General features: G+C 44.9%; 1 protein-coding gene across 2 annotated transcripts in view; it reads right to left on the bottom strand.

Annotated features, from left to right (window-relative positions):
* aatka (apoptosis-associated tyrosine kinase a) overlaps positions 1-12,001 on the bottom strand; it is a 58,299-nt gene that overhangs the window by 12,209 nt on the left and 34,089 nt on the right. The window contains exons 2-8 of one of the 2 annotated variants that reach the window (XM_072693166.1): positions 11,060-11,193; positions 5,919-6,051; positions 1,781-1,860; positions 1,332-1,450; positions 1,071-1,158; positions 639-772; positions 257-341 (exon numbers count right to left, since the gene is read on the bottom strand). In XM_072693166.1, coding sequence (XP_072549267.1) covers positions 257-341; positions 639-772; positions 1,071-1,158; positions 1,332-1,450; positions 1,781-1,860; positions 5,919-6,051; positions 11,060-11,193 — 773 coding nt within the window. Of the gene's footprint in view, positions 1-256; positions 342-638; positions 773-1,070; positions 1,159-1,331; positions 1,451-1,780; positions 1,861-5,909; positions 6,052-11,059; positions 11,194-12,001 lie in introns of both variants that reach the window. The other variant, XM_072693165.1, reaches the window with a different exon arrangement.

Here is a 12,001-nt window from a genome sequence, read left to right on the forward strand (position 1 = left end):
ATCTTACTTACACTCCATCTCACTCCACTGTTAACAAATTCTACTGAAATATTGCATACACTATTTAGGTTCAGGAATATGTAATGTTTTCCATAACAAACACCAAATAAATGTGGATAATTAAGTGTATCCCCTTTTCAAATACCATATAAAAGCAATTCAAATTTTACCTTCCAAAACACACCCTGTCCGGATAAGAACCCATCATGATCAGCACGATAACTTGGCAGTCACACTGAACCCACTGCTGACTGACCTTGTACCTGCTGTGGGAGAGGCCGTAGTCTCCGATCTTCACCGTCATCTCTGAACTGAGCAGACAGTTCCTGAGAGCCAGGTCACTGACGAAGCAAAAAAGGTGGAAGGCAATCACAGACATGCAAACATTGACAGTCAGTGAACAGTAATGGGATATTACAGATGACTCAGGTTTTGGACGGTTTAGATGCCATTCAGAGCTTCCGATGAGCGAGGGTTCACCCCCAGCAACAAAATCACTGATGCTGGAGTCTGTGAGAGGCACTCGGGCAGCACCAGGATATTGTTACAGGGAGAGACCAGACCAGAGAGGCTGAAATCCAGAATCCAGACTAGGACAAAAGGAACAGAAGAAAAGCTGACTATGTATGTATCCTCACCTGTGGATGTAATTGTGTTTGTGGAGATACAGAAGGCCTGAGGCAATTTCACATGCCATTCGCTGGAGAATCAAAGGGTCGGGGGTGGCTGAGTCTGCAGCCCGGCAGCCGCGGAGATATCCCTTTACATCGCCCTAAAAAAGCCAAAAGCAAGTATAAAGAACTGCTTATCCTTAATCAAGAGAAGAGATCAGCAGTAATCAACTGCCATTCAGATGGCCCGAAGTATTGTATTTATCCTACAGTGTGTCAATGCTGCTAGAATTGAGATTAGAAGGCCAGCAGAGGGAGCTTGCAGCTCCTCAGAAATATGCAGAGGCTGAGCAGGGAATGCAGAGCCAACAGTGGTTATTTATTCAGACTACATTGTAACCTCAGCTCTAGTGGAACAAGGCATGTGTATGTGTGTGTGATTGAAAGAGGGAGACTTGCCAGGGGACAATATTCCATTATCAGCAGATAGGGCGTCACCTCTGTGCACTGGGCCAGGCACTGCAGAAGGGCAGGATGATGAAGAGTACTGTGGGATTCACACACACACATGCACACGTCAGTACACTTCCATTTTTTACATTTCCAACTCAACTGTCATACAGACTGGAATAGCACATTTGATACCTGAATGAAGAATGAAGGGAATAGAGAGTGAGAAAGAGAGAGAGAGAGAAAGGACAAATAATCATGGGCTCAGACCGGTAAGGTTGGGCCTCCTCCAGGAACTGCATCTGGTCCTGTACGCTGGCACTGGCTTTCAGCTCCTTCACCACCACCTGAGTGCTACTGAGTCCAGCATTCACCTCTCCCAGCATAACCTGGACAGCAAAACAGGCACACACACACAGACTCCCTTCAGAAGACAATGGATGAGCAGGAGCCATCCCTTTGGGCTGGGCATCAGAGATTTACAAAGCCTGCAGATGATGTGGAATTCGCTGTGCTAATTCACCAAAGCAGTTCACACATTCTGAGTCTCAGATGCCTTCAATGGCACAGTGGCTTCAAATGAGATCATCAGCCAATTACACACACATTCCGCTGGGCTCGCATCAGCCTTCGACCCTGTGCCAAGAGAGCATGCAAGAACCCAGCTGCTTCATCTGAAGTCCTTCATTCTAAAGTGTTGTTTATTTTAGGAGCCTCACCTTGCCAAACCATTCCTGGCCAATTTCCTTTAGGTACAGGAGGCTGTGGCGCCCAAGGTCTGCTGACTTCAGCAGCTGAACTAAAGCAGAGAGAAAAGAGGAAAATGCAGAACCATGAGAAAGAGTAAATCTAACTGGTTTACCAATAAACAATGCCCCAATACATAATCAGTGGATTGACAAGCTCAAGAATATATTGAAGTAGCTTTGCAAATTAGACATAACCATCGCCCAGTCCCACCCCAACATCTTCTCAGAGAGGTAGTTTAGGAGTAGGCAATCTCAGGATGTTCCTCTGGAACATTTCTAATGGTTCTCACTCCTGCTGAAGGGAACCCACTGCCCTGTACAATTGCCCTGCCATAACACATCTGATCCAGTCCAAGAAGGGCTTCAAGGCTCATCAGGTGACGAGTTGGATCAGGTATGTTAAGGCGTAAGACAGGGAGTAGTTGAAACTGTGCAGGGTACTGGGTCCTCAGGATTAAGAAACTCTCTGAAATGGAATCACTGAATTCTTACACCAGGAGCGTAGAAATGCAGCACCGCAAACTCTCGACCCAAATGACAACAGGACTGACGTAGAAGATGAGGGAAAGCCCAGCCATGCCTGCAAAGCCTCAAGGGGGTGGACAGCTCTTCAGGGCCAAACAGTATGGGCAAATGCCAGCCTGTACCAAGGCTCCCTGCCGCTGCCCACTCCCTGGGGTCTTAACCCCCTGAGCCCTCATGCAGCTGAGAAAGCAAGACTCCTTGTCCTCCTTCCCAGCGGCTGAGGCCAGTTGTTCCATCAGGTCTTCTGAAACCGGCGCGTATCTTGGTGTGATGTCCTCGTATCTGATGTTTCCAGTTGAGAGGCTGGCGCTGAGAGAGCTCAGCCATGCTCTGGACTCCTGCTTAGCGTCCGCTCTCTTGACCTGACGCGTGTCCGAGTGCTTCTGCTGTCCAGAATCTGCCAGCAATGGCATAAGAAGCACATAATGGCCCCTGTCTTCACTGTGCCATCGTGGTCTCTATCCACCCAATAGAGCTGAGGGGGCCGGAACAAACAGAAAGCTCTCTGTCAAACACACTAACCCCTCCCGAATGCACACACACATAGACACACTGTCTGTGCGTGTATTCCCTGTTCCCCTACTACAGTCCCCTCCCTGTATTATTCCCATTAAAGTGGCCCCCTCCTCCTCCTCGCTGTTCCAGAGGTCACTCATTCCAGCCGCTCACGCTCCTCTCCGGCACTAAATCGTCGCCTTTGTGCAGGACGTGGTGGCGCCTGGTACCCCCAGTACTGGCCGGGACACAAGGCCTATTCTCTGCTCCTCACAGCCCGAATTGTCATGGCGATAACAGCCTGCCCCCACCACTCTCCGCTCCCTGCACCCAACCAGACACACAACTGTCCTTCTCTTTTCTTCCCTACTCCAGGCTTCAACTGGCTCTTTTATATCGTTCCTGTGGAATCCGGGAGCCGTGCATTCCCACCCCACTCCTGGCATTCCCAGTGCAGGCCCGCACCGGCCTTGGGCCATATTCGAAATGCATTAAGAGCACAGTAGAACGACACTCTGGAGAGAGACAGCCTTCCAGAACGCGCGCACACACACACACACTCTCAATTAGACATGGCTAGAGAGAGGGTTTTAACTTAATCTAGCAACATAGCATTACAGAACGTGTGGATGTGCCAATGTCATCAGCCACTGATATGCGAGTAAATCAGAGAGGTTTCGGAGCTCCACATGACCATGGCAGTGCGTGGGTCTATGAAGGAGAATGCAGATGCTATACATCGCACATTCTGTACATGGGATTAGTCTTTATAGGCAGCACTCACACGGCACAGTAATACATGGCATGAATAACGATGTACAGTCTTTGTGTCAGGGCTCTCCTCAAATGTGGATCACAGATCACTGCATATTTCAAAGCCCCTGCTTGTGCTGATGTAAGAGCCTGCCACAGCATAGAATGAGAGGAGCATGAGAGACAGGAAGAAGCCAAACCAATCGTGAGGATTTGCCTGGCTCTTCAGTGTTCATTTCCTGTTCTTTTGCAGCATCACATCGTTTACCGAACGTGTAGGCTACAGCAGGAGGATGAGGAAGAGTGGGAGGAAGAATACGAGTGGGATCTGGCCCAGCCATGACCGAGAGCCTGACTCAGTCTAACGAGAGATCCTGCCTAACCTTCTCCCCCTCCTCGCCCCGCAACACCTGGACCAATCGTGCAGCCGTAACCATGGGCGACCGGAGGAAAGGAGCCCATTGGCTGGCTTGCTGATGTTTCTCCGTCCAATCCCCCGCCTGTGCTCCCATTCGGGTTCCTCCCCCCGCCCCCTTCCCTGACGCTCCGCACAGACAGTGCGCATGAGTCATAGAGCGAGCATCTTACTCACACACACACACCAGAGCTCCCACTCAGGCACATTCAGCCATTCAATCTGCTGTTTATCTTTGAGCACAAAACCCCTGAAAGATTTTCATTGGTCACTAAATCTAGCAGGTCTCTACAGTCCATCACAGTTCATGTCAAAGGAGCCGTCAATTATGCGCAGACTTGCCAACGCTGCTAAAAAATGTCCTGTGAAAGAAGTGCGTAAATTCTGCTTCGATCAAACTGACCCTCATACGGCAAGAACGAGGGACGAAAGCTTATTTCTATTCCTCCCTTTCTCCCTCTCTCTCTCTCTCTCTCCCTCTGCTTTCCCGCTCTGCTTTTCACATGGCTGCCTCATGCCACGGTGCAGTCCAGTGGATGCGCGTTATGCAACAGACAGATGTGTGTCCAGCTCCCTGAGGCAGCCCGCTCTCTGCTCCAGTGGACACTGTGAGAACGCAAACAACACCACTGCTCTTTTTCCATACGCAGTCCCAGCAGGGTGGGACAGAGGTCCTGTTCTTCACCAGCCAATTAAGACACGCCGTGCCACAGCCGGACCACACAACACCAGTGCAGTGTGGCCCTGCTGCACTCTGACTCACTATTGTTCTCAGCTAGACTAGAGGTAGCTGAAACATGCAGCGTCACAATGGCCGTTACATCCCGTATCAGTTAAGCTCCACACACACAGGACTATAGAGAGCAGGACTGCAGAGCTTCTCAAACCTCCCTCTCCACTTATCTGAATATTAAAAAAAAAAAAAAAAAAACGTCATGAATAAAATTTTAGGTCACTAAAAATAGAGATGTCCGAAAATGTGTGGAGATTTCTAAGAACAGGTAAAACAGTTTTTTGAATATGCTGATGACACAGTGGCAATTTGCGCCTGATGTTTGCTAACTAACAGCCCTGTTCACCCTTTCGTTACACTGTGACAGAGCGTACTGAGCTCACATGGATCAGGAAACCTACAAACTCAATTTCCCTGCCTGATCAGGAGTCTGTATGAGTGTGTGTGTGTGTGTGTGTGAGATTGAGTTCTGGGGACCTGCTTTTTAAAGAACACACAGTGAGAAAATCTTTATTGTTAGACACAGCTTTGGGTTCGATGTATGGTTTCTGTGGAGCAATACTACAGCAACACCAACACAACCATTTGATACAGCATCGTAACCCCTTTAGAATGATCTAGCATTGCAGTGGTTGATGGGGGTGAGGGGCCAACCCACATAGAACGAGGGCAGTTTTGCTCGGTGACAAGGGATGGCTGTGGCATCACCGGGGGAATTGGTAACCTCTTGATGGCATGAAAAAGGTTGAACTTTAATCTTGAGTATCTGTCTGAATGAGTTTAGCGGGGAACCTCATTGAAAAGCTCAACTTTCTACAGCAAGCAATCAAATAAATAGATGAACAGATATCTACAGCATCATAAGCTCATAAATTATGCACTTATATAATGTGTAAATTCATTTGTAGCGTTTGTAGCAATGTATCGTTACATTGTACATTACCTAGTACTGTTCTATAACAGTACTTTAAACAGGCTTTAGTGTTTTTAGATGGTCCTTTTATAGATATTTACACTCACTGACATTTTGATTATGTAATGTAAAAGAATGTATGACTTGCTACTACAATAAAAATGAACAAAGGATGAGACTGTGCCAATTTAATCAGGGATGCTAAGGCAATTTGGTTCCGTCCAAATTTATCCTGGACTTTGTCTGATCTAGAAGATGTTCTTACTTGATCTACCTGGTTGTTTGGCCACAGGTAACGAGACCTCGGTCAGGGGCAGGATGTACACATCTGGACCATCCTGGGAGCCCGGGGAAGCCAGAGTGGACAGGTCAGCCTGGTACTCCTCACCTTCAGTGTTTTCAAACTCCTGCACAGGACAAACACACCAACACATCAATGTGAGGAACGTTTAACACCAGGTTTGATGCTGCAGAGATGAGTGTTTCCCTCGTCTAACAAACCAAATTCAACAAACACCCACTGACAGATGGGTGTAAACTTTCTGAATCTTTCTTCAAGGCCAGTGCATCAATAACACTAGAGTGTCCTAATAAATACAAGCGAGCTCCTTTAGAACGTCTGAGAGCATAAGCTAATTTGCTAAACAACTTTATGCAGTTCAATTAAGTCTATCTCAATCTTTCTTCTGTGTAATGGAGTCTCTGTTGACTGTCTAGGCAAGTGAGTTAAAAACACCATTTAGTTTAATGTTTATTCATGGCAAATTTTTCCATCCCGCTCAGTTAAATAAATTTTAACTAAAGCTATGAAGCTAAAACCAACTTGAGACTCTGTCCCTTGATATATCTCTGAGACTCAATGCATGTGGAAAGTACAACAATACAGAACTAAACCACTGTCTCTCTCTTTCACTGAGTCCTACTGAACCGTATCATGACATTCTGGCATGTAGCGCGGTGAACAGCCCTGCATGTGTTGAGGAACAGATGGAGTAGGAAGCTGGGCTGGAAAACTCTGACCTGCATGGGCCACTCTCGCTCGCTCTCTATTGACGAGACATAAGTAAAGCTTCCTTATAAACGGATGTGGGTGGCCTAACTAGTTAACTACTTATAGCAGTTAAGAAGGGTCAGACCTTTTCAGTATTTGGAAAGGAGTAGATGGAAGGAAGGCTGCATGGTAATACTATGTGAGGTAAGCTTAGATAGATGCAATCAGAAGGTTGTAGGTTCAGTACCAGGACTCCTAGTTTCTAAAGATTGCAAGGCAAGTGACCCTACAGCCCCCCAGGAGGCACATCTCTGGTGACGCTGCACTGCTCCCAAACTGGGCATTATCAAGCAGCAAAACAACCAAGTAAGTAGTTCATGTTGTTTGTAGGCTCCTATTGACCCGGATTCAAACACACACACACACATATATACACACTCAACTGCAGACTTCGTCCTTATTCTCTTCTCTTGGACTGTGACTTCTCCGTCACAGTCCAACAGCTGCCTCCTCAACAAGCCTTACTCAACAGTAAGAGTGCAGGACAGTGGAGCCCTCTGCCACAGTAAGAGGTATTACATCCCATTCACACATCAAGGCTTTTTAAACTGTTGACCTAATTGAGCATCCATAATGAAAAACATAGCAGTATCAATGCTCTGTAGCAACCCAACACCATCACATCTGCACATCGTCCCTTTGTGCGTTGTGTCCAAAAAGCCAAACCACCAGTGTTCCTTTATAGTAATGTGCACTGAGACACACCAAAGGAAGCTGGAAGAGAATCACTGTGTCTGTGTGGATCGCTGGCTGGCCTGCAGAGGCCCTTTCTTATCCATGAAGCTCACCTTTAATAGGTTCTCCAAGGCTTTGTTCACAAAAAAAGATTTACAAGTTACAACTGAACAAATCTGACCTTTGTGGTCTAACTCTAGGTAGCATAGCCACTTTGGTTGCCATAGCAACACACATGAATTGAGTACACTGACTAGGTAGGGCCAGGAAAGCATTAACTCTGCTTGTGTAAAATGCATGACCTTTACTTAAACTTCTAATTTTACACAAACATTATTTTACAGCTGAAAGTTATGATGTGAAGTAAGTTACAACATGACTAGTTATAACTAGTGATAACTTTATTCTGACCTAACTGAGCTTGTGGGTTTTATGTGTACTGTTTTACAATGGGAGATTGCTCATTTTATGATTTTCCCACAAACCAAGCAGAGTGAGATCAGTGTAACACGTGGCCTTAAAGCAGCATCATGTGAGAAATGGTATTTTTTGCTCCTGGGCTCCCCCTACTGTCAGGAAGTGCAATTTGCACTTTGAGCCACCCCTAAAAGACATGCTTTTCACATGCATTTCTAGACAGGCTAAGAAGCTGAGAACCGCCACTAAAAGTAAAAGGAGCATGTGGACTGAGGCAATAGAGTAATTTTACTGAATTTCACACAACATGACTCGGGTTAAGCAGCACTACACTTACTGTGTGTTAGATAGTACAAACAGCAGCGTTCTGAACCCGGAGTAACAACAATAAAGGTGCTATTCTCCCTATTACAGCTCTGTGAAGCATCAACATGATTCTGAAATTAATTTTTTAAGGTGGAAATGTTACATATTGTTGCTTTAAGCCTGGACAACGTCCTGGACAACGAATTTAGTGTATGGTGGTCTTTTCAGTACTTTGTAGTCATACACCTTCCATTTGTCTAAAGCTGGTTACTTACTGTGCCTAAACCAGCCTTATACTGTAGTAAAACTCTTGATGCTGAGCTTTTCAGCACCTTGTTGCTATAAGCCTTCCATAAATCCTGCATGAGCACAGGACACTTGTGCGCAAAGCCTAGAATACTCCTTACTTACAGCATATACACACACTGTGCTTTAGTGAGTTTTGTGATTGGTGAGAAAGGGGTGAGGCAGGCAACAGTCCTTAAAGAGCAGGCAGCTGCAGACAGCATCCAAGCAGGGGAAGAAGAGGGGGTGGAAAAGTGCTATAGCAGATTGAGTGGGGGGAAATGGAGTAGCTTAGCTGGAGTTTTTACATTCCGTTCCATTCCCTCTCACTTCATGTTGCTCTCCCTCCCTCCCTCCCTCCCTCCTGCTTTTTTCTCATTTTCTCTCTTGCCTTTTCCTCTCTCTCTCTCTCTCTCTCTCTCTCTCTCACCTCCCCTTTCCCTTACGCTTGCTCTTCCCTGCAAAAAACATCCATAAAAACAAGCCTATCATCTCCTCGCTTTTGTCCACAGAGGTCATTATACTCACTAATGATAAACTACCTGACCACACACACACACACAAACACACACACACACACATAGAGAAAGCTCTCCTCTCCACAGGGTGGCATCCCTGCAGTGTCTGCAGAATAGCAAACAGCGGCCTAATTATCAGTGACATGGTGACATCTCTGACTCAGCCATCTTCACAGTCTGTCACTAACAGCCCAGTGTGAGCGAGACAGGAACAAACTACCCACCCACCCACACACATAAACACACATACACACACACACAGCACGCATATAATTCCCATACTGCTATGAAGACAGCAGGTACGCTCCTATTAAGCCCCGGTCAGAGCAGCTCTGAGGTCTGCACTGAGAAGACAATGGCAAATTAATTGACAGTTGCCAAGGAGAACAGAGTGACCAGTGAGGAGGCACGCTGCTCCAGGTCGTGCTCCATGTAGCATTTTGCGGCTACTGCTAGGACAGGGCCAAAAGGGCTGACAGAGCTACAGAGTATTAATGCTTCTCCATGTCGCCCTCGCTGAGATACACTGATGCACACCTGCTCTCTCACTGGTGCATGACAGCGCTGTCTCTGATAACCACTTATCCTCCTCCTCCTCCACACTATAACCTGCAGCAATAGTCCAGCTAAACACTGTACAACCACTGCAAGCCTGTCTCCCTCTCTCCTGCTCTCTCTCACTCTCTTACTCTCTTTCTCCAATACCTGCCTAAAGTCTGCAGACATCCTCAACTCCGTCCACTGTAATATGTTTTGTGCCACTTAATGTGCCAACAGAACATGCAGTGCCTTATACAATCTGTTTGTGCTTTTTAATTTTTTTTTATTAATTTTTAATATTTGTTTTAATAACAGTCTGAGTCACATCTACCATATGCCAGGGATTTCTCATCATTATGCTTTAAAAAACTAAGTAGAACACAACATAAATGTAGTGTGAATTTGGCTAATATCATTGACACAGTCAGACAGATAACTTTAGATATTAATCGCTAAGCTGATGTGACAACCTGACAACTGATTCTGCTTAGATATTTAGCCTTCTGTAGCCTAGCATTAGCCACCTGGGTATTGTTCTTGCTCCTCCTTAAGGCTTATTTATGTAATAATATAACGTAGGAAAATGAAGACGTTCGTTTCAGACGATGTAATGGTCACTACCCACAAACTACTATGCGTCCTTTAAGCTGGCAATACAACCACTAGAGGGCAGTTCAGAGTCAAAGGTTTCCGAAAAGTGTTGGAGGCATTGCTAGTGCTAGGGGGAGTTACGAATAGGGATGCACCGATCCGATATTAGGGTCTGACATAGGCCCTGATACTAACAAAATTAGTTGTATCGGGTATCGGATAATTTAGTCTGATCCAAAGGACCGATCCATTCACGAAACCTGATTCTCGCACAGACAGTATTCTAGGCTTTATAACCCAAGATCAAAGTGACCTACAGACATCATACACATATCATAGCAAACAACAAGACTCCCCCTATCCAACCTGCATTCCCTCGACCTGTTATCAACAATCAGCAGGTAATCCAGGGAGGAGCTGCTAGATCCTCTTTAGTCTCACAGACTTCAAATTTCTGAATAAAAGTCCTGTATGGACTAAGCAGAGGTCCAGCACAGTTATTAATTTTCACTAGGAACTATTGCTGATACAAAAACGTTCTCCTTAACCTTAACCTTTTTTTTCATAATATATATATTATAATACTTCCTAACAATTAGCTTTTTTATTCTTTAATGCTTTATTTCATAATTGTTTGTCTAAATTTCCCTTATCCTCCAAGCCTCATACTCATCACTGAGAGAAAATACTGTAGATAGCTAAGAGAAAATGCCTCATGATATGATATCAGATTAACAATCACTTAGTCGGAACTTGCACTTCACATCACTAACACTAACACACTGATGAACAGGGACCACAATGTGTCCCGATTAAAAAGCTGTTCCTTGCAGTTCAATGGTAATTTAACAAGGCACTACTGAAAGACAAGCACATGGCAAAAGTTCTTATCATGCTTATTTAACAGAGTAATAGCCTTATATATAAAAAACAGCTGAAGCCAAAAGCTGGAGATTAATTCCTTATCCACTTTTAATTCTGCCAGCTCATGTGATGGATGAAGCGAGTTGTGGGCGAGGAGGACGCTCTCACCTTGAAGCTGATGTCCCCCTTCTTACAACACAGGCAGGCCAGCATGAGGAAGACGAACGTGAAGAGGCCAGAGAAGGACACAGCCACCACAGCCAGCGAAGAAGGCCATGACAGCTCGCTCAGGGGAGCACCACCTGCAGGACCCAAAAGGGAAAGGAAACCTTAATGGCTAAGTTCTAGCACTGTAAATCAGTACAGTATAGGGATGTAAACATGCATGCAGTGCATGTTTAAAGAACGTGTATAATAGAAAATACAGATTTTTTTTGCCCTTTAAAATAAAAGAACTTCTAGAAAATGGAAAAGGTTTCCAAATATGCCAGTTACTCTACATACATGGAAGTTAAGCTGCATAAATAGCCTGTTTTGACTTTCAATGACTTTCACTGCTTTCTATGTGTCATAAAAACAAACAAAATGCATGGGCCTATTCTGCCTACAGCACTGTGCAATGGTCATGGTAAAATTCACACCCCAGTTTGGATATCATGGTTCAGCAAATTCATACAGCTAGTTTTTTAGTTTAAACAGACCATGGTATGAAAATTGATGGTTATCATTGCGTGTATATTTCCTTATTACCAGTATTATAAAAATGCATCTAAACAGAGAATCCAACCAATTTCCCAGTTTTAAGAAACATGCAATCAATTGTTAAATGGGGGAAATAATCAGCAGATTAATCCATAATGAAAATAATCATTAGTTGGAAACAAAATAGTTTAAAAGAGCTGCACCTTACAAGCAACTTTCTTAGGGATTTCTTGTCAGAAGGGAGACATTTACATACACTTTCATTAATTAACTGTTCTAGCTATACTAATTATTTTGTTCAACCAAAAATCCTGTATTCATTCCACTGAGGGTCAATGTATAGTAATATAGAAATAAGAAGCAAAACGAACAGACCGTAAAACTGAAAACAGCAGTTATCTTACTGTG

Source organism: Salminus brasiliensis, chromosome 12 (assembly GCF_030463535.1).
Source record: "Salminus brasiliensis chromosome 12, fSalBra1.hap2, whole genome shotgun sequence".
In the NCBI taxonomy this organism is placed as follows: Eukaryota; Metazoa; Chordata; class Actinopteri; order Characiformes; family Bryconidae; genus Salminus; species Salminus brasiliensis.